Consider the following 25,218-nt stretch of genomic DNA (forward strand, 5'->3'; position numbering starts at 1 on the left):
CTAGTATTGGTTCGTGCCTTAGCACGGCCTGCTACAGTACTTGGTGGGCCGTGCCAGACACGACTCAGCTCTTGTCAGGTCGGGCTGGCCCATAGGCGGCCCAGCCCGATGCCCACCTTTAGGTGAGAACAGTGGAGTTTCTCTTAGCTAAGTAGATTGCTGCTCTCATGGCTTTGGAGCTTCTCCTTCTTGTGTTTTCTTCTGCCATCATAGGTCTTATTTTGAAAAAAAATTTTATAATCGGACCGACCATGGAAGAAATTATGATCAGATCATCATCGTCTGTCATGTATATATATTGGGACATCAATAAAAAAAGAGACACTTATGTGATATTTATCTAAACTGTTTAAATATTTTTAAGATATATTTATTTTTTTTTAATATTTTAATATGCATGCGTGAACATATGATGGATATTTTTAAAACATGTCCAATCATATGATCATTTTAACTATAGAAGTTTTATCCCCCCCGTGCCTGTGATCTTAAGCTTCAAGAGCGGTAGTGGGACCGATGGGCGCTAGTCAACGAAGCTCCCACCGGGGAACCTCGGAGGGCCTCTCATCGGCGAGACCATCCCTTTCATGCAGCCCCACTGTTCTGCCTTGGAGACTTCACGGACGAACACATCGGAAAGTTTGCACCTCTTCCTAATCCACATCTAGCTAATAGCCAATGGCTCTTTTTTCTCCGGAATCTCTCTTTCTTCTCATTCTTTGTTGCATTTTTGGACAGGTATGGGAGGATCTTTAGGATGAACTTGTTGGGGAAGGCGACGATTATGTCGGCGGACCCAGGGCTCAATCGGTTCATCCTGCTGAACGAGGGGAGACTGTTCGAGAAGCCCGACAAGCATCAAGGAGATCATGGGGCCGTGGTCGATGGTGGCGCTGGCGGGCAACGTGTACAGGGAGATGCGCTCCATCGCCGTCAACTTCATGAGCAACGTTAAGCTGCGCACCTTCTTCCAGGCGTTGGAGGTCCTCCACTCCTGGAAAGACCGCTCCACCGCCTTGTCTCTCCAAGAAGAAGGAAAGAAGGTAATTACCAGTCCAAAGCCAACTGAGATCGCTTCAAAAGTAGTGCGTCGGTTGTGTATGTGAATGGTGAAGGAACTAGAGGTGACCGATGTGGGTGCAGTTTGCCTTCAATCTGATGGTGAAGCATCTGATGAGCATGGATCCAGGGATGCCGGAAACCGAGCAGCTAAGGCTGGAGTACCATGCATTCATGACCTTTGAATCTACCTGGAACGGCATACAGAAAAGCCCTGCAGGTATAATTAATTAATCACCTCTATTGTGATATCCCAGCCAAAACCCAAACGAACAAAAAAAAAAAAAAAAAAAAAAAAAAAAAAAAAAAAAAAAACAGAAAAATAGGGGAGAAGAGGGAGTCTTCTCCCTCCGTTCACCGGCTCTATTTAAGGAGGAGAACCCTCCTCTCTCCTCTCATCGAGAAATCCCGGGGCAAAACGGCGGCAATTACCGGAAAAATCCCGCGGAGACCCGTCCTTGTGCCATCTAATTTCTCGCCGGAAAAGCCTCGCCGGCGTCGGAGGTAAACTTCCTCCCCTTCCTCTCTCCTCCCCTTCCTTCCCGTGCCGATGTGCACGCTCGCCGGCGACCGGAGTCGCCGGATTTTGTTGCGGAAGAATCTTCTTTTTGCCGTTTTTCCGTTGCCGGTGGTCACCGTCGACCACCGGTTTGGCCGCCCCTTGCCGCCGGAACGTCTCCTCTCCTGCCGATGGTCGTCCCACGCCGGCTGCGCCGCCGGCCGGCCACCCAACGAGGGGACCGTGAGGTCCCCTGTTTCAGCCCAAAACAAGTCCACGGGAGAAGAAGAAGAAGGAGGAAAAGAAAAAGAAAAAGAAAAGAAGAAGGAAAAGAAAAGAAAAAGAAAAGAAAAAGAAGAAAAAGAAAAGAAAAAGAAAAAAGAAAAAGAAAAAAAAAAGAAAAAGAAAGAAGAAAAATAAAATAATAATAATATAATAATAATAAATAGGATTTTCTCTCCTCTCTCTTCCATGAAGAAAAAGAAAAAAAAAAGAAGAAAAAGAAAAGAAAAGAAAAGAAAAAAAAGAAAAGAAAAATTATTAAATTAATTAATAAATAATGATATAAATAATAAAATATGAGAAAGAGAGTTTCTCTCTCTTTCCTCTCTCTCTTCAGCCTGAACTAGAATTTTCTCTCTCTAGAATTGGACTTTCTCTCTCTACTTTCTCTCTCTAGAATCCTCTCTCTAGATTATTTCTCTCTCCTAAGATTTTTAGAATTTTGAGAAGAATGATGATGAATTTAAATGATTCTCGTAATGGATTTTTGATCTGTGATCGTCGGACGATACACCGACATCCACTTTGATCAGATCAGGTATTTTTAGATTTTATTTCTCATGATCTTATTGAATTATTCACATGATAATTTTAGCATGATTTGATCTGATCGATCAGAATTTGTTGAATCATATTGTCTGAAAAATTCAAGATGAGTTTTCTCTCTCTAGAATTTTCTCTCTCTAAAATATTCTCTCTCTAAAAAAAAGGGTTAGTGAATGAAAAAATTTCTTTTAATAAGTCTGATCTAATTTTAATGAAGAACCCTGATCTATGATTGTCAGACAGCGTACTGGCACCCACCTTAATCAGACCATGAATCTTTAGATTTGATCATCCATGATTCCGATCTAGCCATGATTTGATTTGATCATGTTGATTTCACCAATTGAGATATTGGATCAATCGTAATGTTGGATTGTGTCACCTGATCAATTTGAATTGTACCTCATGAATTCTCTCTCTTCTGATTTTCTCTCTCCACTTGATTTTATGAAATCGATGAAGAAATCTCGGTCCTATCACTTCGAATCCGATTTGATATGATAGTCAAACTTTGGATCGTTTAGGTCCTAATTAGATTTTGATTAGATGAAATTAGATGATCGGACCCAATTTAAACCGTTGAAATATGGTATTCGTATTCTTTCTAATTATTGAAATTGATTCTGTATAGGATTGTGGATGTTTGATCATGGGATATCGCGATATGATCTACGAACAGAATTTTTGGAAGAAAATTTATAGAATTTTATGGATTTATTGGAATGCGTTCGAGGTAAGTAATGTTTCACTTTTTCTAGATTTATCGGCAAATTATAATGTATTCTTCTGACATGATTTGTGAAACAATGCATGAATTGGATGAATGGTATTTTATTATGAAAATATCTTATTTGAAATGTTATGATGAAGCATGATTAAACATATTGATTTCATGATACATTACATTGATTGATTTCGATACTACATGATTATATGTTTTATTATTGAAATTAGAATATGAAATATGATTTATGAAGAATTATGATATAAGAAACATTATGAATTGACAACCTGACTATGTAAAGGACCCCGCCAATGGGGGCATATATGTTGGCAATTGATTGTCCTGAGGGTTTATGTCGCCAGCGAGACCAGCGACATGTCGCCAGAGAGACCAGCGACAAACCGCCAGTAAGACCAACGGTTCCAAAGGACATGGCTGCCAGATGATTCGCAGCCTACCGCAAGCAGATACGCGGTATTATGACCCTGCCACAGGAAAAATATGGTCATAGCTCATGGTTGACGAAAAGAAATTGAAGAACAAAAGAAATTGAAATCCCGAAAGAAACTTGAAATTTCGAAAAAGAAATGAATTTGGCATGAATTATATTGCATAATTGAAATTGATTTCGAATTGATGAACTCTATATGCTTATTTTCTATAAATGATTATTTACTTATATGCCTGATGAAATCTGTTGAGAAGTGATCATTGCTTACTAGGCTGTCTAGCTCATTACCTCCTATTTTACTGTTTTTACAGATGTTGAAGAATTAAGATGATACAAGATATAAATGGAAGAGTGATTAGAAGCAGAATCTTCATACTTTTATTTTAGGTTGAAAGGCTTATTAAATTTGATGCAAAGCCTTTGAATCGTTGTTGAATTTATTGAGATATTAAAGAAAAAGTTTAGATCGTTATATTTTAGATTTAAATTGTTGACTAATTATTCCGCTGTTGTTTTAGGATAGTATGATAAGATGCCTTGCATGCTTATGGAAAGAGTTTTCTATGAGTATGCGGCGGTTGTCATGACCCTCGATTCAAAATCTCGGGTCGGGGGCGTGACAATTAAAGTGGTATCAGAGTATAAGTGGATAAATTATGAAACATAAGAATCAGATATAGAAGGAGTGTAAGTGGATAGACACTAAAGACATTATAGTGTAGATCTTTGGTAATTATAGTGGGAGAAATATTTATAAATTTTGATTTAAATATTGAGATTATGTATAAAAGGATCGCAAGAGATTATAACATATAGAATTTGAAATATGATAGATGATCTATAGATCATGATATGATTAGTTAGATCTTGATCGAAAGTAATTACAAAAGGATTGACATAAAGTTTTATTGTGTATTATGGTTATTAATTTGATCATAGGTTATTCAAGTGAATCATAAATTCAAATTCGATGTGAGAATAATACTATGATATTATTTTTAGTTAAGAAGTTGACTATTATTGACAAGATAAAGATTTGATAATAAAATGTTGTTCCAGAATGGGCTAAGAAAGTTTTTTTTTATGATGCTTGATTGGAATATTTATCGAAAGTGAATTTGGTATGTGGATTATATATAAAGTGGCATATTAGGATGAATGCATATTTGAAGATATTGCAAAGAAACCTATTTCTTATTGATGAAATTGATTATGAGGTTATAGAATATTCATTGTATTGAAAGCTTTAATCATCATCCTTAGATCTAAATAATGGATCTTATTATGTCTCTTGGAGACTACATGATGTGTATGAAATTTCAATTTAAAGATTTCGTATCTAAGTTGATCAAGAGATTTTCTGATATTATTGTTGAGGTTGTTAATGAAAAATTGATATCTTTAGATTAAGATAAAAGATCTGATTTATATTTATTTCAGATTAAGGGATCCATGTGAATTTACAATTTAGAAATTTGAGATTTAGGAATTGATATGAAGTTCTTTTACTTCTGTTAATAAGATCCCTAATTGAATCTACTATTAAATGGAGATTTGATTTTTTTTGAAGCTTGTATGATTGTTATGAAAGGATATTTGATAGATATTAAAGATCCTGATGATAGAAATTTTAGAAAAAAATAATGATTTGAAGTTCTTATATATTAAGATTATGTCCAAATTTGGTGAAGCATCGAAGAATTTTTTTTCTTCATTAATTTGACTTATAAAGATTTTGATTTGAAAATTATCGAATTGAATTGATATGAGAATTAAGATTTGATTCATATTGATTATAGTAAATCTATATGATGGTTTAAATATGAAATTGGACTCAAGGATTAATCAAGATTATTGTATACCAGTAAAGGTATGAATGAGAATCGAAAGTTAATCTTTGACTTCAATTGAAATTTAAAATTTTAGATCTTTTCTATTGATAAGATAAAGAAATAATTTGATCCAACTTTTTTTGGTGAACCTAAGAAATTTTGATTGTTAGATCAGAGTGCGCAGTGGAAGCATGGTAATCTAGATTATTTTGAGTAAGTCAGGAATGATGACTCTTTGAGTTAAAGAATTATGATAGATGATATGGTTTGATACGAGAAATTTATTGATATTAGAAAGAATAATATTAAAAAAAAATAATACAATAATAATTTGATAATGAATTGATTAATTAAGAGTTGTTAATGTTTAGATAAAGAAAATTGATATACTTACTTAGAATAGAGACATTGAAAAATATAGTTTTGATTTAGATCAATTTTTGAGTTATTGATTTTTATTATGGAATGACTTAATGATAAAATTTGCTTCAAGAATTAGAATATTTAAGAGTTTGAGGGTTTGAGTAAGAAAATTTCGATGACTAGAAAATAGTGATATTGATTTAAATCAACAATGGTGATATTGATCTTTATGAAATAACTTAATGATGAAGTTGTATCGAGAATTAAATATCAAAAATTCGGGAATGAGATTGAAATGATAAATTTTTAATTTTTGAAAGTACGAATAAGAGAAAATATTTTTGAATTTTGATTGATTGGGATGTCATCATATGACTCATAGAAGTATGATTTTCTATCTTATGATGGGTTGAAATTAAGAGTGATTAATATTTTGAAATAAAATGAATGATGATGATGAATGAAGTTCTTATGCAAGAATAGAGACATTGATCCTCTTCTATTCACAAGAGATAGATTTGATTTTAATTTGAGTCATGAGATATTGAATATGATTTTTACAGGAAATGAGATCATAATTTTGAAATCTTAAAATATTAAAAATCTTTGAGATGTTGATCTTGATAAATAAGAAAATGAATGATTCCGTATCAGATCGATATTAATGTATTGACTTTTTCCTTATGAAATGATTTAAGAATAAATTTATATCAAGAATTAGAATATTAAAATATTTATGGATGAGATTCAAGTAAGAAACTATGAAGACTCAAGCAAGAAAAATTTCAAGAACGAAATTTCTTTTAGAGGGGAAGAATGTGATATCCCAGCCAAAACCCAAACGAACAAAAAAAAAAAAAAAAAAAAAAAAAAACACGGGAGAAGACTCCCGAAGGGAGTCTTCTTCCTCTGTTCACCGGCTCCTAATTGGAGTCGGAAATAAGTTTCCACCGGCTCTATTTAAGGAGGAGAACCCTCCTCTCTCCTCTCATCGAGAAATCCCGGGGCAAAACGGCGGCAATTGCCCGAAAAATCCCGTGGAGACCCGTCCTTGTGCCATCCAATTTCTCACCGGAAAAGCCTCGTCGGCGTCGGAGGTAAGCTTCCTCCCCTTCCTCTCTCCTCCCCCTTCCTTCCCGTGCCGATGTGCACACTCATCGACGACCGGAGTCGCCGGATTTTGTTGCGGAAGAATCTTCTTTTTGCCGTTTTTTCGTTGTCGGTGGTCACCGTCGACCACCGGTTTGGCTGCCCCTTGCCGCCAGAACGTCTCCTCTCCTGCCGATGGTCGTCCCACGCCGGCTGCGCCGCCGGCCGGCCACCCAACGAGGGGACCGTGAGGTCCCCTGTTTTAGCCCAAAACAAGTCCACGGGAGAAGAAGAAAAGAAGAAGAAGAAGAAGAAGGAAAAGAAAAAGAAAAAGAAAAGAAGAAGGAAAAGAAAAGAAAAAGAAAAGAAAAAGAAAAGAAAAAGAAAAAAAGAAAAGAAAAAGAAAAAGAAAAAGAAAGAAGAAAAATAAAATAATAATAATATAATAATAATAAATAGGATTTTCTCTCCTCTCTCTTCCATGAAGAAAAAGAAAAAAAAAGAAAAAAGAAAAAAAAAGAAAAGAAAAGAAAAATTATTAAATTAATTAATAAATAATGATATAAATAATAAAATATGAGAAAGAGAGTTTCTCTCTCTTCCCTCTCTCTCTTCAGCCTGAACTAGTATTTTCTCTCTCTAGAATTGGACTTTCTCTCTCTACTTTCTCTCTCTAGAATCCTCTCTCTAGATTATTTCTCTCTCCTAAGATTTTTAAAATTTTGAGAAGAATGATGATGAATTTAAATGATTCTCGTAATGGATTTTTGATCTGTGATCGTCGGACGATACACCGACATCCACTTTGATCAGATCAGGTATTTTTAGATTTTATTTCTCATGATCTTATTAAATTATTCACATGATAATTTTAGCATGATTTGATCTGATCGATCAGAATTTGTTGAATCATATTGTCTGAAGAATTCAAGATGAGTTTTCTCTCTCTAGAATTTTCTCTCTCTAGAATTTTCTCTCTCTAAAATATTCTCTCTCTTGATTGATTCTCTCTCTAAAAAAAGGGTTAGTGATTGAAGAAATTTCTTTTAATAAGTCTGATCTAATTTTAATGAAGAACCCTGATCTATGATTGTCAGACAGCGTACTGGCACCCACCTTAATCAGACCATGAATCTTTAGATTTGATCATCCATGATTCCGATCTAGTCATGATTTGATTTGATCATGTTGATTTCACCAATTGAGATATTGGATCAATCGTAATGTTGGATTGTGTCACCTGATCAATTTGAATTGTACCTCATGAATTCTCTCTCTTCTGATTTTCTCTCTCCACTTGATTTTATGAAATCGATGAAGAAATCTCGGTCCTATCACTTCGAATCCGATTTGATCTGATAGTCAAACTTTGGATCGTTTAGGTCCTAATTAGATTTTGATTAGATGAAATTAGATGATCGGACCCAATCTAAACCGTTGAAATATGGTATTCGTATTCTTTCTAATTATTGAAATTGATTCTGTATAGGATTGTGGATGTTTGATCATGGGATATCGCGATATGATCTACGAACAGAATTTTTGGAAGAAAATTTATAGAATTTTATGGATTTATTGGAATACGTTCGAGATAAGTAATGTTTCACTTTTTCTAGATTTATCGGCAAATTATAATGTATTCTTCTGACATGATTTGTGAAACAATGCATGAATTGGATGAATGGTATTTTATTATGAAAATATCTTATTTGAAATGTTATGATGAAGCATGATTAAACATATTGATTTCATGATGCATTACATTGATTGATTTCGATACTACATGATTATATGTTTTATTATCGAAATTAGAATATGAAATATGATTTATGAAGAATTATGATATAAGAAACATTATGAATTGATAACCTGACTATGTAAAGGACCCCGCCAATGGGGGTATATACGTTGGCAATTGATTGTCCTGAGGGTTTATGTCGCCAGCGAGACCAGCGATATGTCGCCAGAGAGACCAGGGACAAACCGCCAGTGAGACCAGCGGTTCCAAAGGACATGGCTGCCAGATGATTCGCAGCCTACCGCAAGCAGATATGCGGTATTATGAACCTGCCACAGGAAAAATGTGGTCATAGCTCATGGTTGACGAAAAGAAATTGAAGAACAAAAGAAATTGAAATCCCGAAAGAAACTTGAAATTTCGAAAAAGAAATAAATTTGGCATGAATTATATTGCATAATTGAAATTGATTTCGAATTGATGAACTCTATATGCTTATTTTTTATAAATGATTATTTACTTATATGCCTGATGAAATCTGTTGAGAAGTGATCATTGCTTACTGGGCTGTCTAGCTCATTACCTTCTATTTTACTGTTTTTACAGATGTTGAAGAATTAAGATGATACAAGATATAAATGGAAGAGTGATTAGAAGCAGAATCTTCATACTTTTATTTTAGGTTGAAAGGCTTATTGAATTTGATGCAAAGCCTTTGAATCGTTGTTGAATTTATTGAGATATTAAAGAAAAAGTTTAGGTCGTTATATTTTAGATTTAAATTGTTGACTAATTGTTCCGCTGTTGTTTTAGGATAGTATGATAAGATGCCTTGCATGCTTATGGGAAGAGTTTTCTATGAGCATGCGGCGGTTGCCATGACCCTCGATTCAAAATCTCGGGTCGGAGGCGTGACATCTATACATTATAACTTTGTTAGGCTTTAGTGATCTCATCTCAACTTAAACCGTGGGAACCATTCGCATGCAGGAGTACGTTGGAACTGATCCATGAATAATGCTACTCGCATGTATCACTATGTCACAAACTAAATCACCTCCTAGGTGGCTCTAGTGTTGGATTTTTTGTTGATTAGGTGCACCATGCAATAGATACAGCGTTTCCATTGGAGAAGAATGAGAAAGACGTACGGCATATTTAGAGATTCATGCTAAGTATGTGAGCTTAGTAAACTAGATAGAAAAATTCAGGGGGGCATGACCATCTATCATTGCAATATTTTTTAAGTCTGTTGTTCTTGGCAACAGTACTTTTATTAAGGTTGGTACTGGTGGAGTGAAAATAATCACGTGGAGACAATGTTTGCGTGGCGAATATGTACTCCAAATTAGCTCTATATCTCCCCTCGAAAAGTAAGTTAACGTGTCTGGAGGCGGACAACCTCTATGGCACTCAAAAAATAGCGTAAAATGCTGTACATAATTGCGCATCATCTATTTTAAGATGGGCGACGCTATATGCTCATATGCATGCATTAAAAAAATAATATATATATATATATATATTTTAAAAATATTTAAATAATTTAGACAGCAGTCTATTTTATGACGAACAGTATCTAATTATGCACAGCACTCTACCACAAAGAATTTCATTCCATCGGTGGATTGAATATCATGGCGTTTCATTATCTTCATCAGAGACCATCATCGCTAGAAAGTCCAATGAGGCATGCGCTTGAAGTTGGTTGCTTTGTCTTTTCCATATGAAATATATTTTTAGCTGCAACTGAGGGCAAACCTTGAGGAGAACAAAGAAAGTAAAGCTCTTTTCTTGGGAAAAGAATTGAGACGTTGGTGATGGATTCCCAACCCTCTTGAATTAGAGAGAGAGAGAGAGAGAGAGCTTGCAGACTTCATCTTACCTGAGAATGAGTTGTCCAGACTCCATTTTACTGCAGAGGATCCCAGGGGAAGAGTTGACGTTGCATGTCGTCTAACATAGACATTATCCAGTGACAACGATTGATTAATCTATCTGAGAAAGACATTTCATGGGTCTGATCATCGAATATTTATCCAACGGTTAGCCATAAGATTAGAAAAATCTTTTAGTTTGATGATTACTGACATTAAAAATCTTTCAGCTGAGGAAAATAATAAAAGGAAACTTGTGCTTATGAAATTCTTCCAATACATTGGTAGGGTCTGCCAGACTTATTTACGGTAGTCGATGATTACTGAAACTAATAAAATATGTGTGAAAACATGTATTATGGAAATGCAGTCTATCTAAGCTAGTTCGTTCTCTTTTAAACTTTTTTAGAAATGTGAAACTAACAAGTCATTATAGGAGAAACTTAAAATTCTTGACAGCATTAATTCTCCGCATACATATATTGGTGGTAGGTGTAAACTCATTTTTTCTACACCCTATATATGTGTGAGTACTTATGTACGTGTATATATACATATATAAGAACGGGATTCTCTGTGGTACTTAAAAAGTACCACAGAGTGCTGTGCATGGTTAGATGCGGTTCATTGTAAAATAGGTGGTTGTCCAAATATCCCTGAGATTTATATATTTCTTTCTTTTTGATATTTTTTTAATGCACGTGCATGAGCGTGAGCGGCCATTCATCTTATAAAATAGATGATATCCAACCATGCACAGCATCCTGCAGTACTTCAGTAGCAAGAAATACATATCTTTCCAAAGAATAGATCCTCGACCTAATACTAAGCATGCTCTTCGCCGGCCATGAAACCTCCTCTGCTGCCATCGCCTTGGCCATCTACTTCCTGGAATCACGTCCCAAAGCTGTCTAGCAACTAAAAGTATGCCTCATACCTCTCCTTGAACTTTCCATAGGAGTGTTTCAAAATTTATAGCCGTTATTCTCCATTTTACCTCGCAGGAAGAGCATGACGAGATCGCGAGGCAGAAGAAGGAACGTGGAGAGACAGGACTTAACTGGGATGACTACAAGCAAATGGAATTTACCCACCATGTAAGCTCCCTTGAGAACATAATTTATCTTTAAAGCAAAAGGATGGATGATATCTAGTTCTCATGGAAGACTAATCTTGTGTGGTTTGATTTGTTAAGGTCATCAACGAGGCTGGGCAATGTTGTCAAGTTCTTGCACAGGAAGGCTACTAAAGAAGTTCAATTTAAGGGTACGTTGGTGCTCTTTAGATGTACTTCCTATACCGTAGGTTGTTAACAAAATTATGCTGATATTTTTGGTTGGGGAGGGTTGGACCTTAGAATGAGATTAAAAATAAGTGACTTCCATTTTAAACTTTTAGCTAGATGGAATCTGTTCTAATTTCCACGAGAGTAGGAATGTTTTAATTCTTTAAAATTCTTTAGTATTCAAATTTTATTTCGATTTTGATTTCGATTCCGATCATGAACCAAATACTATGAGAGATATGGCTATTTTTATTCTCATGCCAATCTATTTCGATTCTAATCATGAACCAAATACATTCTGAGTTGGTTAATATAAAATATATTTATTTTTTTTAGAAATATAAAATATATATCTTATTTAAAACTTATAATATTTTATTTGAAATGAAAATAGATATATTTTTAAAAAGATATTTATCCATGTTAGCATCCTGATAAATTGTGACAAATATAGCGGAGAGACGTAGAAATGAAAGTATCTATATTAGTAAAAAACTAATTCTACATAAAATTTATTTATTTATTTTTTTGGCTGAAGAAGAAGGCGGCCACCCTGTCAGAACTCTGCATTGTGTTATTATTATTATTATTATTATTAATTTTTTTTTTCCTCTTCTTAAAAGTATATATAGACGGAAGGTAGGTGCTAAATAACAGTATCTTTTAACCTTTTTCTTTTCCGTAACAGTAACTTTGCAAGGTATGCTGTCAGTTGGAGCTTAAATAGATTGATACATAAATATTGAATCAGATGACCAACTCTAATTCAATTGCCAATTTGCATAATTTTATGAGAAACTACAATCCTTTTCATCCAAAGGCTACACTACTGCAGCGAATTTAATCAAAGCCAGACTCCATACTGGTGCCACTCTTTCACTACGTTGGTACATCTGATATAAAGGGGGATTCACTGTACCAAATGTCAGTATACCCTCCATATTGTACATTAGTACGGAACTGATATGGTACAATACTACTTTCTATGCCGTCCCATTCGGTATGGTATGATATATCTTGAATCAAAGATTCCTCAACTCTCAGTTACCAATATTTTGTCCAGGAACGTTACAGGTTCTTCTGGTAGACAAAACATCATCTTGCAGTACATCTTTCCCTTTATATGATCTTTACTTCGTTCTACCATCTTTATTCAAATGCAGGGCATCTCTGCCAACTTGACGAAGAACAGCAATGTGATGTCCTTCAGTGGTGGTCCGAGGCTTTGCCCCGGTGCGGAGCTCGCAAAGTTAGAGATTGCAGTTTTCCTTCACCACCACCTTGTTCAGAGATATCAATGGCAGCTGGCGGAGCATGACCACCCTGTTTCCTTCCCTTTCCTTGGCTTCCCCAAGGGCTTGCCGATCAAAGTCCGTTCTCTCGAATAAACCTGAAGCGTAGGAGCCTGAGACTTTGCCAGTGCTGCTTATGTTATTCAGTTACCTAATTGATTGTACCAAGATTAGGACTTGTTTCCATGTGTTTCAGCCCGTCATTCCAGGCAAACAGATCCACAGTTCATGTCATTGCATCGAGTTTGAGTTTGAGATGAAGGGCTTGTTGCTAGCCTTTGTGCAAACAATCAATTTGATTTTGCTAAAGATGCTGGTCCTTGTACTCTACTTCCTATTCCTACTGCCCCATGGAAAAATATGAGCATTGATTTTACTTTTGGGTTGCTGAAGATGCAAAAGGGATTAGATTTTGTGTCTGTTATTGTAATTCATTTTTCTAAGATGGCGCACGTTATAGCTTGCAGGAAGACAATGGATAATTTGCCAGATGATGCTTCAAGGAGGTCTATGGAGTGCCCAAGACCATTGCATCTAATTGACACACAAAATTCATGAGTTTTTTTTAGAGATACTTGTGGAAGAATTTGGGGACAATTGTAGTTTAATATAGCTTATGGCATGCGAACTGACGAGCAGACGATTAATAAATCGAAGTTTGGGAAATCTTCTGCGTAATTTTGTAGATGAGGATGCAATAGGGATCTAGTTCTCTCGCAGGATGAGTTTGGTTTTAACAGAATCCAGAATGGCACTAGAGGCAAGAGCTTGTCCCCGGTGGTTTATGGATGCAACCCGATGAAATGTCTCGGATTTGGAACCCATTCCACATGTAGGAGCAAGTTAGTATTAAAGCTGAAGATATGGCTTAAAATGGTAGTCCATTTATGAGCCTGTCAGGAAGCAAATTGAAGCAAGCAATGCCAAAATATAAAGCAGCTGCAGAAGCATGTAGGAAGAAGGTAACATCTGAGGTTGGAGAGTATGCAGGCACTATCAACATTAAAGATTGGTTACCAACTTCAGAACAAGGAAAACTCACTCCTCGCAAGGTTGAACCCTGTGAAGTCATGGAGAAGATCAATATAATGCATGTCATTCGAAGCTACCAAGTCATATTCCTACCTGCAATGCATTTAATTGCAAACACCTTCTGCCATACCACGGCGACACATCAAATGAAGAGCTGGATTCGGAGGTAAATTCTCTCCAAACTACGATGATGATGCAGCACAAGACACTGATGGCAAGTTCCATGATCAATTGGACCATACCAAACCTCATAAGAGCCAACAGATTGACAACTGAAGATTTCGACAATTCAATAATTGATATATTCTATTTTATCTAGTCGGTGAACGTGCGAACAATGGGATTTAGGAGCTTCATGTTAGAATTCCACAGGATTTTCCATTAAAGGCAGTATTCTTTTTTACCTAATTTTCAGATTTTTAGTCGAATAGTTCTGTCATGTTTCCTCTTAATTTTCCATTCAGTTAACTTTGTAAAGTTCGTTCATACAAGAAACCCTTGGATTTAGTTCACATTAGAATGTTTTGATTGATCAATAAAATTCTCGTAAAGTTTTCGTTCACTTTTTTTTCTTGTGCTTCTTCCCTCTCTAAAGCACACCAGTGAAGCCTGTGTCCAATAACTAAACACTGGTACAACCAACGCTGTTGTAAGAAGAAATTTAAGATCAGATGATAGGAAGCTAAGCATTTCTTGGACTCCAAAGTAACCCGATTCACATTGATTCACACAAATTGAAATCTTTCTTATCTTTTATATAAACCTTTGCCATCCACATTTAATACATTAGACCTCATGCCCACAATGAAAATACTTATCATGCCTTTCTATATCAGATTAGGACATATGAAAGCAGGCATGGTACAATAACAATAACAACTCACAGCTTGGACAATAACAATTCGCAGCTTGGACAAGTACCAGAGGAGCACTGCCAAGTCAGTTGCTCAACGGATGAGAACAAGGCCAAATCAATGGTTATGAAGGGTAAGGAGAAGGCAGTACCACTTAGACCATGATCAAAGAAGTCGCCTCCTAAAATTTCGGGTAGTGGCCTGATACGTACGAAGTAGCAAACCGACACCTACTCCAATGCCAAGGCAAATGCCAAGACTGATACCCACTCCAACCCTGACACCAGCATTGAACCATGAGAGTTCCCCATCCTCCCCTTCTGCAAAGTCTTCACTAGAATATATACTGTTATAATCCACATCGACATCATTCTCTGGTTTGAAGTCCTTGAATTTTGACACCTGCAAAACAAATTCAGTAGAGTAGAATCCAAGTATTGAGATGTTCAAATTTCATAGAGTACATTTAAGAAGGTCAAAAAGTAAGTACATAAAAAATGGTATCAACTTCTCTTAAGGATTTAAGTAGTCTGTGCAAATAAAGATTGTCCTTCAATTTGTTTGTTTGGCTTTAAATTTGTGCCTTGGAGAGGGATGCACCATCAAACCTTGTCATCTGAGGGGTTTCCCCTTTAATTGTTTCAAAATGTCAAGCGGTTGCTCATTATAAGCACAACTTCAGTTGCACCTTTAAAGTAGTGGGAGCAACCATCTTTCTAGGCACACAAAACACTCATTGCAGTTCCATCATAAGTGCTAAAATTCCATTTAGAAGTTGGCAAAACATAAAGACCAGTTAAAGCAGTCATTTGTTCTGTCAATACTTCATGAAATGATTGTGCCCAACAACAAAGCCTACAATCACCCCCAAGCATTTCATGTTGTTGATGATGTTGCCACTATCTTAAATAGAATTGGGGAACTATTAAAATAGTTGGTAAAAACTCAAGCAAGAAAGGGAAGAAAGACAGACAACAGGTATTAGAGGTTTTCTTCTATTTTGGAGCTATGACATAGTTACCATCTAACATATATATACACATTATATTCTCTACATTGTTCTATGATTGATGTATAGTTTCTTTACTTGGATATAGTCTTACATCATAGTTGCCAATCCATCAAGAGACACCATACATTGAGGAATGACAGATGAGCTCATATGAGACACAATTAACAAAAATGAAAATTGAAGGATAAACGTTACACCATGCCATGGACTGCGTCGTTCCACTAGTTACATAACATCCATACTCATGATTCAGTAAAAGATCAAAAGCAGAATATAGTTTTAAAAGTGAATTGCATCACAGTATAATAAATCATACTAGCACATATGATGATCAATGAATTGTCAGCAAAGTATATTTCATTCAGACTAATGAAATAATTTCAAGACAAATCCTGTAAATCTCTGAATCACATGGATCCCACCAAGCATGTTGCGACCATGGAGCTCAGCAGATGCCACTGTCTAATTAGTGAATTACACAGTCCAGAGTCATATGAATAAAAGTCTTGTTAAGAAAATTCAATAAATCTTTGAGTTGGATGGATGCTACAAAACATGAGCTCTGACTCAATCCATTTTGATAGGCAATGAAGATGTTGTAACTGGTGGAGCTTGACAACTTTGCATATGAATGAACTTCAATGCCTATCAAAATGGACCGAGACAGAGGCAACATGCTTTATAGCATCCATCCAATTCAGATATACACAGAATTGTCATAACAGGACTTTTATTCACATCACTCTGGACTAAGTATAACTCACTAATGATCCATCGAGGATCCCGTGTCCATATAAAAATTTTAGGTAGACTTTCAGTAAAAAAATAAAATTACTAGTTTTATGGATCATCGATATGAATATATCCCTTACCTAACCAGTGGAACCATCCATCCTATGACAAAAAGTAACACCCATAGTCATTAAGTTCCACTTGCTTATTTTTTGATTCTCTCTCAAACAAGCTTATATGCCTACACCTCGATGGAAGGAATCTCTCGACGAACCACCGGATTATCGCCTAGGACTATATCAAAGTAAAAGTAACTGCACAACAACTGTGCAATAATGAGAACAATATAATATGTATAATAAACATCTGTTAAGATACTGTACCTCCAAAAATAAAAGAATACCTCTAAGACCTATCTTTTGTCTCCCACATTCACTTGCTAAGTTTTTGGCAATAATGCTTCACTTCGTCAAACAATCAAATATATACTTTCCCAATTATATATGAGAGTGGCAGCCACATCAGCAACATCAACAAAAAATACTTGGAGCTGGTCACAAGCTTAGTTGTTTGACACAATAATATGCCAAATGCAGATGAAATAAATGACTGGTTGAACTAGTTATCTAACTTCGAGCCACCCAAATAGCTTTCCAGCATTCACAAATAGAACCTCTTTGCACGATTTGCATATATCTTGCAACTGCTTGTCACTCCTTTTCAAGACGGATGCATCACTGGTGTGCCTGGACACACTTACAACATTCTAAACATTAGCAAATGAGATTTGATCGAAGTTCCAAGTATGGTCGTAAGGGTCACATACCAGCAGAATACTTACCCCGGTATGCTTGCATACCAATTCACATTTTGTAGATAAAGGATGATATGGCATGGTTAAATGGTGGTACATACATTGAAATTCCTCGATACAAGGCTTTACATACTTGCAATATGTCAGTTCTTACGCACATTGGATTGGATATGTATTATCATCATCTTCTTTCAAACAAACATTATTGACTTTAAGCCTCTCGATGAACCGCATGCAAAAGTTTCTATTTAGCACATCACCTTTAATTTTAAACCATTAGATCCTAAGTGACTTGATTATGTTGCACGAATCAGACAAGAGCTTAGGAATGATTTTTTTTTTTTTTTTTTTTGAAAAAGAAAAAAGTTTGAGCACCTTGTCAAAGTAGTCAAACCACAATAAATTGACATTAGTTATCAGCGCAAGTAAGCCAATAAGAGAAGAACATGCAGTTTTAAATTTTATCACATGAAACTTTACGCATAAATCTCACTCGCACCAAATTGAGCACATTTTTCTGATTAATTCACTAGAGTACTATTCCATTGTAAATGAAAAATTAGGGAGATTTTGGGCAATTCTGAGGTATAATAGAACTACAAAAATCATGTCATTGGTTTAGATGAAAATGAAACATTACTTAAATGACTTGAAAGAAAAGAATCCTTCTAGATCAGCTACCGTAATAAGTCTTGAAAGCATATACACATGGGAGCCAGTAGGTAGAATGTTATATTGACCCTTTCGGCAACAAATCGGGACCATTTGAAATGCTGTCATTGAGGTATTAGAAGGAATCAGGTACTTGAATAATGTTATACCCACAAGACCTCAATTACACACATGGACATTATGAACCCAAACATAAGTAAATTTTAGATTGTTGGAAGGCTTCAGGTCTCGATTGAACCCAAATAATAAGAATATATCACCTGATCCAGCCCATCAAGATCTAATCTGACCTAACAAATATGTTGAATAGGGTATAAAGAGAGAAATTTATACCCACCATAAAATTAAATGATCCAAACTGCAAAATCAAACTTTAAATCATAGGATATGATCTAAAACATGTAAATGTCCTAGGACAAAAAATTATATGATTTGAAATGCCTACACATTACATCATCCCAAAAATATAGTTCTAGTGGCATGATACAGTATTTTGAGTTTGGGCTACTTGATGTAGGCTAGAGGTTGGACAGGTTCCATTAGCTCTTTGTAAGTGCTAAGTGCAATACTCAAAAAAAAAAAAAAAAAGAAAAAAAGAAATTAAATGTTAATTACACCTTTTGATGCTATTTCTAATTTAAATGATCTCATTAAATCCCAGCTTGTTGAAATGGGATGTTCATTATGAGTGGATTACACCAAGTTCCCCGCATTTAACTAAGCATAATCAGTTATGATATCTTAAAGAACTCAATTTTAATCAGCATTTGGTTGCTTTTTATTGCATATCATTATGCAACATTTAAAAGTTAAGAAAAGGAAAGCTACAGAAATTATAAGCTTTTCATGTTTTGGCTCATTAGAAAAAGAGCTTGGGTGTTTTATTTATTTGCTCTCGCAAAAGGTTAAAATGTCCTCCAATTAACTTAAAGTGTAGGCAGTATTTTCTCAGGTCTTCTTATCACTCTGTCATATCTATAATAGTCATGTCTTCCTCTTCCTTTTCTGTTTCAGTTTCTTTTTCATCTCATGTGCATATGCACAGTTTCAAAATGAGCGAATGAATGCAGCACGCACATATGTACATACACATATTAGGAAATGTGAAACCACCTGTGAAACTCAAGTATATAGCCATCTTTTTCATGTGTTGGTCATGCAATTTGACTAAGGAGCTTGTTCTAGATGATCAAATTGCCACCAAAAAAAAAAGGCAACAGATATTTATAGAATGCAATGTTCCGAAATAATCAATTCAACAAAGTGGTATTAGTGCATATGATCTGTGGTGACAAAGGAGATGATGACGGAAATTTCCATTTTAAGTTCCTAAGTTCTACAAGGGCAACTTTGGCAATTGGTAAAGTCAATGAAAGCCTTTTTCAGATCCCAAGATGTACAAGAGATTGTAGAGTACACCTGGACACAAGATGATGCAAGTCTATCCCAAGCTCAAACCATATACTAGTACATTAAGGATTTGTTTGGATGCATGCAACAACAAAATGATGGAATTTTATGATTTCACACTTTTCATGACAAGAAGGTTGTCTCATAACTTGTATCATGATCAGAAGGTTGCCTCATAATTTGGCTCTAATTTCGCACAAAAGAATGGCTAGATCACATAAAACTCTGATAGACATAGAAGAAAAAAGATTGAAGGTATTATTTTACCAGACTTTGTTCTAGCAAGGAGCCAATAGCCAAGAAATATCATTAAAGCAACCCTAAATATATGGAAAAAGACTTGCTTTTGATGGTTGAGGGGAAAAATGAAAATCTGCAGAGCTAGAAAACAGATTATTCATATTTTTTTCCTTCATCAATGAAGAAAAAGAAAATCATAGGAACCATCAGTCTTTGACAAATGCAATTACATTCAGAGAAAGACCGTTGTCTAACACCGTGCTTAACCAATGACTGTCTGATGTAAAATCCAAAGGCTAATTTGTTCAAAGCAAAGATTTATATATGTGTGTATATTAGACATATATAGGCATGTGCGCATGCACATATATGAGGTAGGTATGCATATAACATAGTTTATTTACATAACATAACAATTTATTGGTAAGAAAAGCACATTAAAAAATGTAGTGGCTTAATTCCTTATCAATATATTTGTAAATCAATGGATTTCCAAATCTGGATAATGGGTACTGCATCACCTTCCTATCTTCAAAAAAAATTAGTACATAGACAGTGGCTTGAGCATGCACCTCAAGAAATATCCAATGAAAACAAGTCTTGGAGAAATTGATAGCTGAGGGTGTGTTTGGATGCTCTAGAAAATCATAAAATTTCATGATTTCATGATTTTTTATAATTACAAGATATAAGTTGAGACCCTTACCAATGCATCAAAAATGCCTAAGTGATAGAGGTGTTTTAGGCTTAGATCCAAACCAGGCACAAAATAAATCACCACGCTCTGCAGCTTATATGCCTGCCTAACTGGCAGCCCACTCTTGTGGCTCTCACTTTAGTCTAGGTAGCCCCTTCCATATGATAGCTTTCACACCGGGACAATCAGGTAGCCCTTTCCCTATGGCAGCTGCACTCTAGTCACTAGTGTCATAGTTCCACACTGACTAATAAAAGGGGTGCCACATGGCTTCATTAGCTTGGGCTGGACCTCCTCTCAATAGCTTAAGCTTTGGGCTGTGAGTCTATGACAAGTTGTATCAAAGCCAAGCCCATTGTGTGTCACCACCTTTATCAGTCACATGGGCTCCTCACTAGAGGATACCAAGGTCGAAGGAAGACCCAGTAGGGTCGAGTAGGACTGCAGCCATGGGTGGGCTCCCTTCCATCGAGTAGGAGCCAACCATGACGTGGCCATCACGAGATTGAGCGAGGGAGATTATCATAGTCCCACATGAACTAATAAAAAAGGTGGTGCATGAATTTATTAGCATAGGTCGGTCCTCCCAATAGCTTAAGCTTTTGGGCTGCGAGTCCATGACACTAGGAAGCCCTTTCCACAGGCAGCTCTCACTCTAGCCCTTTTTTTTCCTAGGTAACCCTTTCCACTGATCGCCCCTTCAATGACTCAAACTTCGGGCATGGGGCTCGCTTTGATACCAAACATTATGACCCCTAACCAATTACACCAAAAAATGGCTAGGCATTGGAGGTGCATTAGGCTTAGATCTTAATTAAGTACCTAACATTATCATAATATGGGGTATTTGATTGTTAAATGAATTTGGACAAAAGCCTAATCATGAAAGCGAGAATGTCTACTTTGAGTAGAACTTTCCAAACCCACATTTGTCTATCCTTACAACCTTACATTTCTTTCCCACCTTTAAAACTTCCCTGACAACAACCAAAACCACCTAAAAGATGTCAAGTCCCAAAATACAGAAAAATAATCTTAAAAAGGATTTGTATTAAAACAAAAAAAAACATTTGACTTATAAAGAGCAAATGTTAAGGTACAAGCAATGATCTACATATGAAAATAGCCAAAATCCAGTGGGTTGGAAAGAACAAGGACCAAAAGACAATGCTAAAATGCAAAAACGGAAAGAACAAGGACCAAAAGAAAAAAAAGAAAGAAGGGTTCAACCAACTTAGAACCCAGAATTTTACATCATACCAGAAACCAAAACATTATAAAAACAAAAATCATTGCCTTTCATGTGGATTCTGATGAATATTGATAGGATCCAGATCAAGAGGCAAAGTATTGAGAGGTTAGATCATATAGGATAATGGATCACGAGATCTTTTGTAGTTTCTTTCATATTTACATAATGTAGGCATATTGGTCCCTACAGCATGTAAATCTGTCCACAGCTTCATATTATAAGTTATATTATATCATGTATAACACATATGTATAATCACTAAAATAAATTTAAGAAAAGGATGATATGATTCAGGCTCAAATGGATTTGCAACTGAAAAACAGTACATAAAACAAGAAGTAAGGACTGAATCATATGTGTTGCTCATAACCTTATCCATACAAGAACATGATTAAGTTGCCAGCATGACTTCCTACAAGGGAAACTATGCAGTTTAATGAGTCTAATCCAACATATGAAATATGTTGGAATAAATCATGCTAATTCAAGAAAGTTGACTCATTCATAGAACAATGCAAAGCATGACAACAGCATATGTAGGGACCTTTATTCTGTTTATGGCAAGCATTATGAGAATCTTGGAGGTCATCTATTACCTGCAAAGCATCCTTAGATGGCATTTCTTTTACCACTTCAGCTGTCTCATACTCAGGGATTGAATTTAGCACCACTTTTGTCTGTTGCTTCTTCCGGCAACCAAGCTGTAGAGTCTTAGTCAGGATAATGGGATTGCCCGAGAAACACCCAGCAACATACACCTCCAGCACAGGCGAAGGAATCTCTGGACTCACATAGTGCCCGCTCTTCAGAAAGCCATTACCAGCCGACATCACAGATTGGCATCTCATGCTCCATTTCTTGCTATGATTTTTTAATTCTCCTTTCAGGACGCTACCATTGCACAACTCCAGAACTCCGGCAAGCAATAGATTATTTCTATCAAAAACCTCAAATTTCACACTTCCAGTCATCTTTATATTATCTGTGCTAACAAATGTAGCTTCTTCCGATTTCTTGTCTACTCTGTCCCTTCTAAGCAAAGAAAAAACGCATTCTGAATAAATGCTACTTCTACGACCATTCACTTCAAGGATGGTGTCAGGGGTCAGTGGAATGTGGTTAAGGGTGAGATGCTCTGGTGTTGACTCATCAACCTCAAAGTTGCTCACCCTCACATAAAAGACCTTCAGGTCAAGCCAAGGTGAAAACTTAGGAAGGTAAAGAGGGTGCATAATGATCTTCCTTCCAGAATCCTGCGATGACTCTTTACCGAGTGGATCACGATGAGACTCCATCATCAAAGTAAGAACTAACACTCTCTTGGCAAAAGTTCTTCTCACGTTAAATCAGATGGTGGGAAGAGAGAGAGTTCAATTGGACATAACTGACAGGTATCTCACAGTTCTTTCATCTGTGAAGCCAAGCAACAGCATCAACAGCTGATGCTAAGAAACTGCAGGCAGAACATAATCAACAAAAAGAAATACTAAACCAGATATTCAGACTGAGATAAAGTCACTTTATTGACGATTGTGGATATAATAAAATAAGCATAATTAAAAGAAGCACAAGGCAATACAAAGGAAAAAGGAAAATAAGAAGAAACCAGCCGAACTCAAAAGCAAGAAGACTAATATGTGAAGAAAATGGTTTTGTTTAACGGTTCAATTTCAAGTAAAAGGAATCCCTCACAGAAATGAGTAAATCAATTCTATTATTAAAAAAGCAAATCCAAAATAGTGCATGAGGTATCAATCGGGGGTCACATGTCTTCTCACCTCATGCATCGCAGTATTACCAATACCAAGCAAAACCATGGAAAACACTTGCTTTATTTTGCAAGAAAGCCATAATATATGAAAGCTACAAATAAAGATAACTCCAAAAAAGAAAAACACAAAAGAAAGAAAGAGACTGAGCTCTAAAAACCAAGTGCAGCAAACTAGTTCTATAATTACACTAACCAACAAGAGAGAACTGACCTACTCATACCCTTCCACCTTTAGAGACATTAAAAAAAAAAAAGAAAATGAAGGAAAAGCCAAACGACCAACAGGAAATTCAGAAAATGAACAAGAAAAGAAGAAAAGATTGATTACCACGTAATTAAATTCACATATTGGAATGAGAAGAGAAGGCTTCCATCAATTAACAAAAGAAAGAAAAAGGAAAACAAGGGTTAGAAAGGGGACATCAAGAGGAGAGATAGCCTACCAGGAAGACTCCAGAGCTGATCCGCATAAAGAGGAACATCTCTCTAGCTCGAACAGGTGAAGCAGATAAGACAAACCCCACCTTAAACATAAAATATGAAATAATAAAGAATTAGTAACCAAATCTGCGTCAAATGAGCGGCTAACAAGCAATCCGAATCGAGGACCAGGTGCCGTCCCCTATCCCTTTCTCGACTCTCACCCGCTGCCGATGAGATGAGGACAACTAAGCAAAAATTAATAAGAATAATTGTGATTAGAGAGAAAGGAACCGGTTATTGTCATTTTGACCTCTCGATACGCTCATAGATGAGGACGACGATCGCCTTCGCCGCAACGTTGAATTATGGCCTGTAGCATCGCCTTGTTATCTTCCTCCTGTCTCATTCCTACCCTACCTTTCGATCGATTGTATAATAAAATTACAATCACTTTTATATTAATCTCTAAAATCTTGAACCTTACCCTCTTCTCACTCGAGATTTGACCACAGATCAGCGATTGAGAGACGCGAGTTAAGGGTTGGTTAAGTATTAGAATGAGAAACAAAAATGTTCAAAAATATGAAGTTAATACCATAAGAAGAATACCAGTAGAATGTTCTGTTACAATTTAGCTAACTGGACAGAAATATATATATATATATATATATATATATATATATATATATATAATTAATAATAAATTTCAATGTTTAATATATAAATAAAGAAAAGACGAGGACTTACATATAACATAAAAATTTAGGGGCTAATCTATAGGAGACTCAGCCATACTGTCTTCTCCCAAGCTGACGGTTGCGGCTAAACATAAGCGGAGGGGATGGAGATAAAAAGGGTATATCTGATTGGGGATGCGGGGACCTAAACACTTGTGCAAGGCTTATTTAGGTGAACAAAAATCATATGGGATGGGCACTATAAAATATCATATAGAATAGCATAGTATGCCATGTTTATTTTTATACTAATTTTAAAAAAATGGGTCTAAAAGCCAAAAATATTTTCTACTAACAAAGTTACTAATTTCATAATTAAGATATTCATTTTTTTCCTCATTTTTAGCACGTAACAATAAATATCATATGATCATATGATACACACTAAATATATAGTCAGGTAATATATACTGTAAATTTTTTTTTATGCACACCCAGTAACGACCCAATATACACCTATGATTAAAATAATACATAATTTATCGAACTTAGTTTCACCAATACATAATATGTGACTAGTTACTATATACTTAAC

At 35.7% G+C, this 25,218-nt stretch overlaps 1 protein-coding gene and 1 pseudogene across 6 annotated transcripts; one reads left to right on the forward strand and one right to left on the reverse strand.

Annotated features, from left to right (window-relative positions):
- The first annotated feature begins 167 nt into the window (after positions 1–167).
- On the forward strand, positions 168–13,374 carry LOC105061437 (cholesterol 22-hydroxylase CYP90B27-like; annotated as a pseudogene).
- Positions 13,375–14,793: 1,419 nt separating this feature from the next.
- Positions 14,794–24,460, reverse strand: LOC105060761 (uncharacterized protein At1g01500). 6 transcript variants are annotated; one of them, XR_012138489.1, is made up of 5 exons: positions 23,967–24,460; positions 22,349–23,205; positions 17,071–17,413; positions 16,808–16,981; positions 15,187–15,325 (listed from the first exon to the last, which is right to left on the reverse strand). XR_012138489.1 is itself a non-coding variant. In XM_010944611.4 (4 exons), exons 3-4 carry the CDS (start codon positions 23,048–23,050, stop codon positions 15,089–15,091), a joined length of 939 nt encoding a protein of 312 aa, XP_010942913.1. In that variant the 5' UTR covers positions 23,051–23,205; positions 23,967–24,047; positions 24,257–24,399; the 3' UTR covers positions 14,794–15,088. The 6 variants fall into 6 exon arrangements, 3 of the variants coding, with proteins under 3 accessions (XP_010942913.1, XP_010942905.1, XP_010942917.1); XR_012138490.1 differs by having other exon boundaries at positions 16,808–16,992; XM_010944611.4 differs by lacking the exons at positions 16,808–16,981; positions 17,071–17,413 and having other exon boundaries at positions 14,794–15,325; positions 23,967–24,047; positions 24,257–24,399.
- Positions 24,461–25,218: the final 758 nt, after the last annotated feature.

This window comes from Elaeis guineensis, chromosome 2, assembly GCF_000442705.2.
Source record: "Elaeis guineensis isolate ETL-2024a chromosome 2, EG11, whole genome shotgun sequence".
Lineage (NCBI taxonomy): Eukaryota > Viridiplantae > Streptophyta > Magnoliopsida > Arecales > Arecaceae > Elaeis > Elaeis guineensis.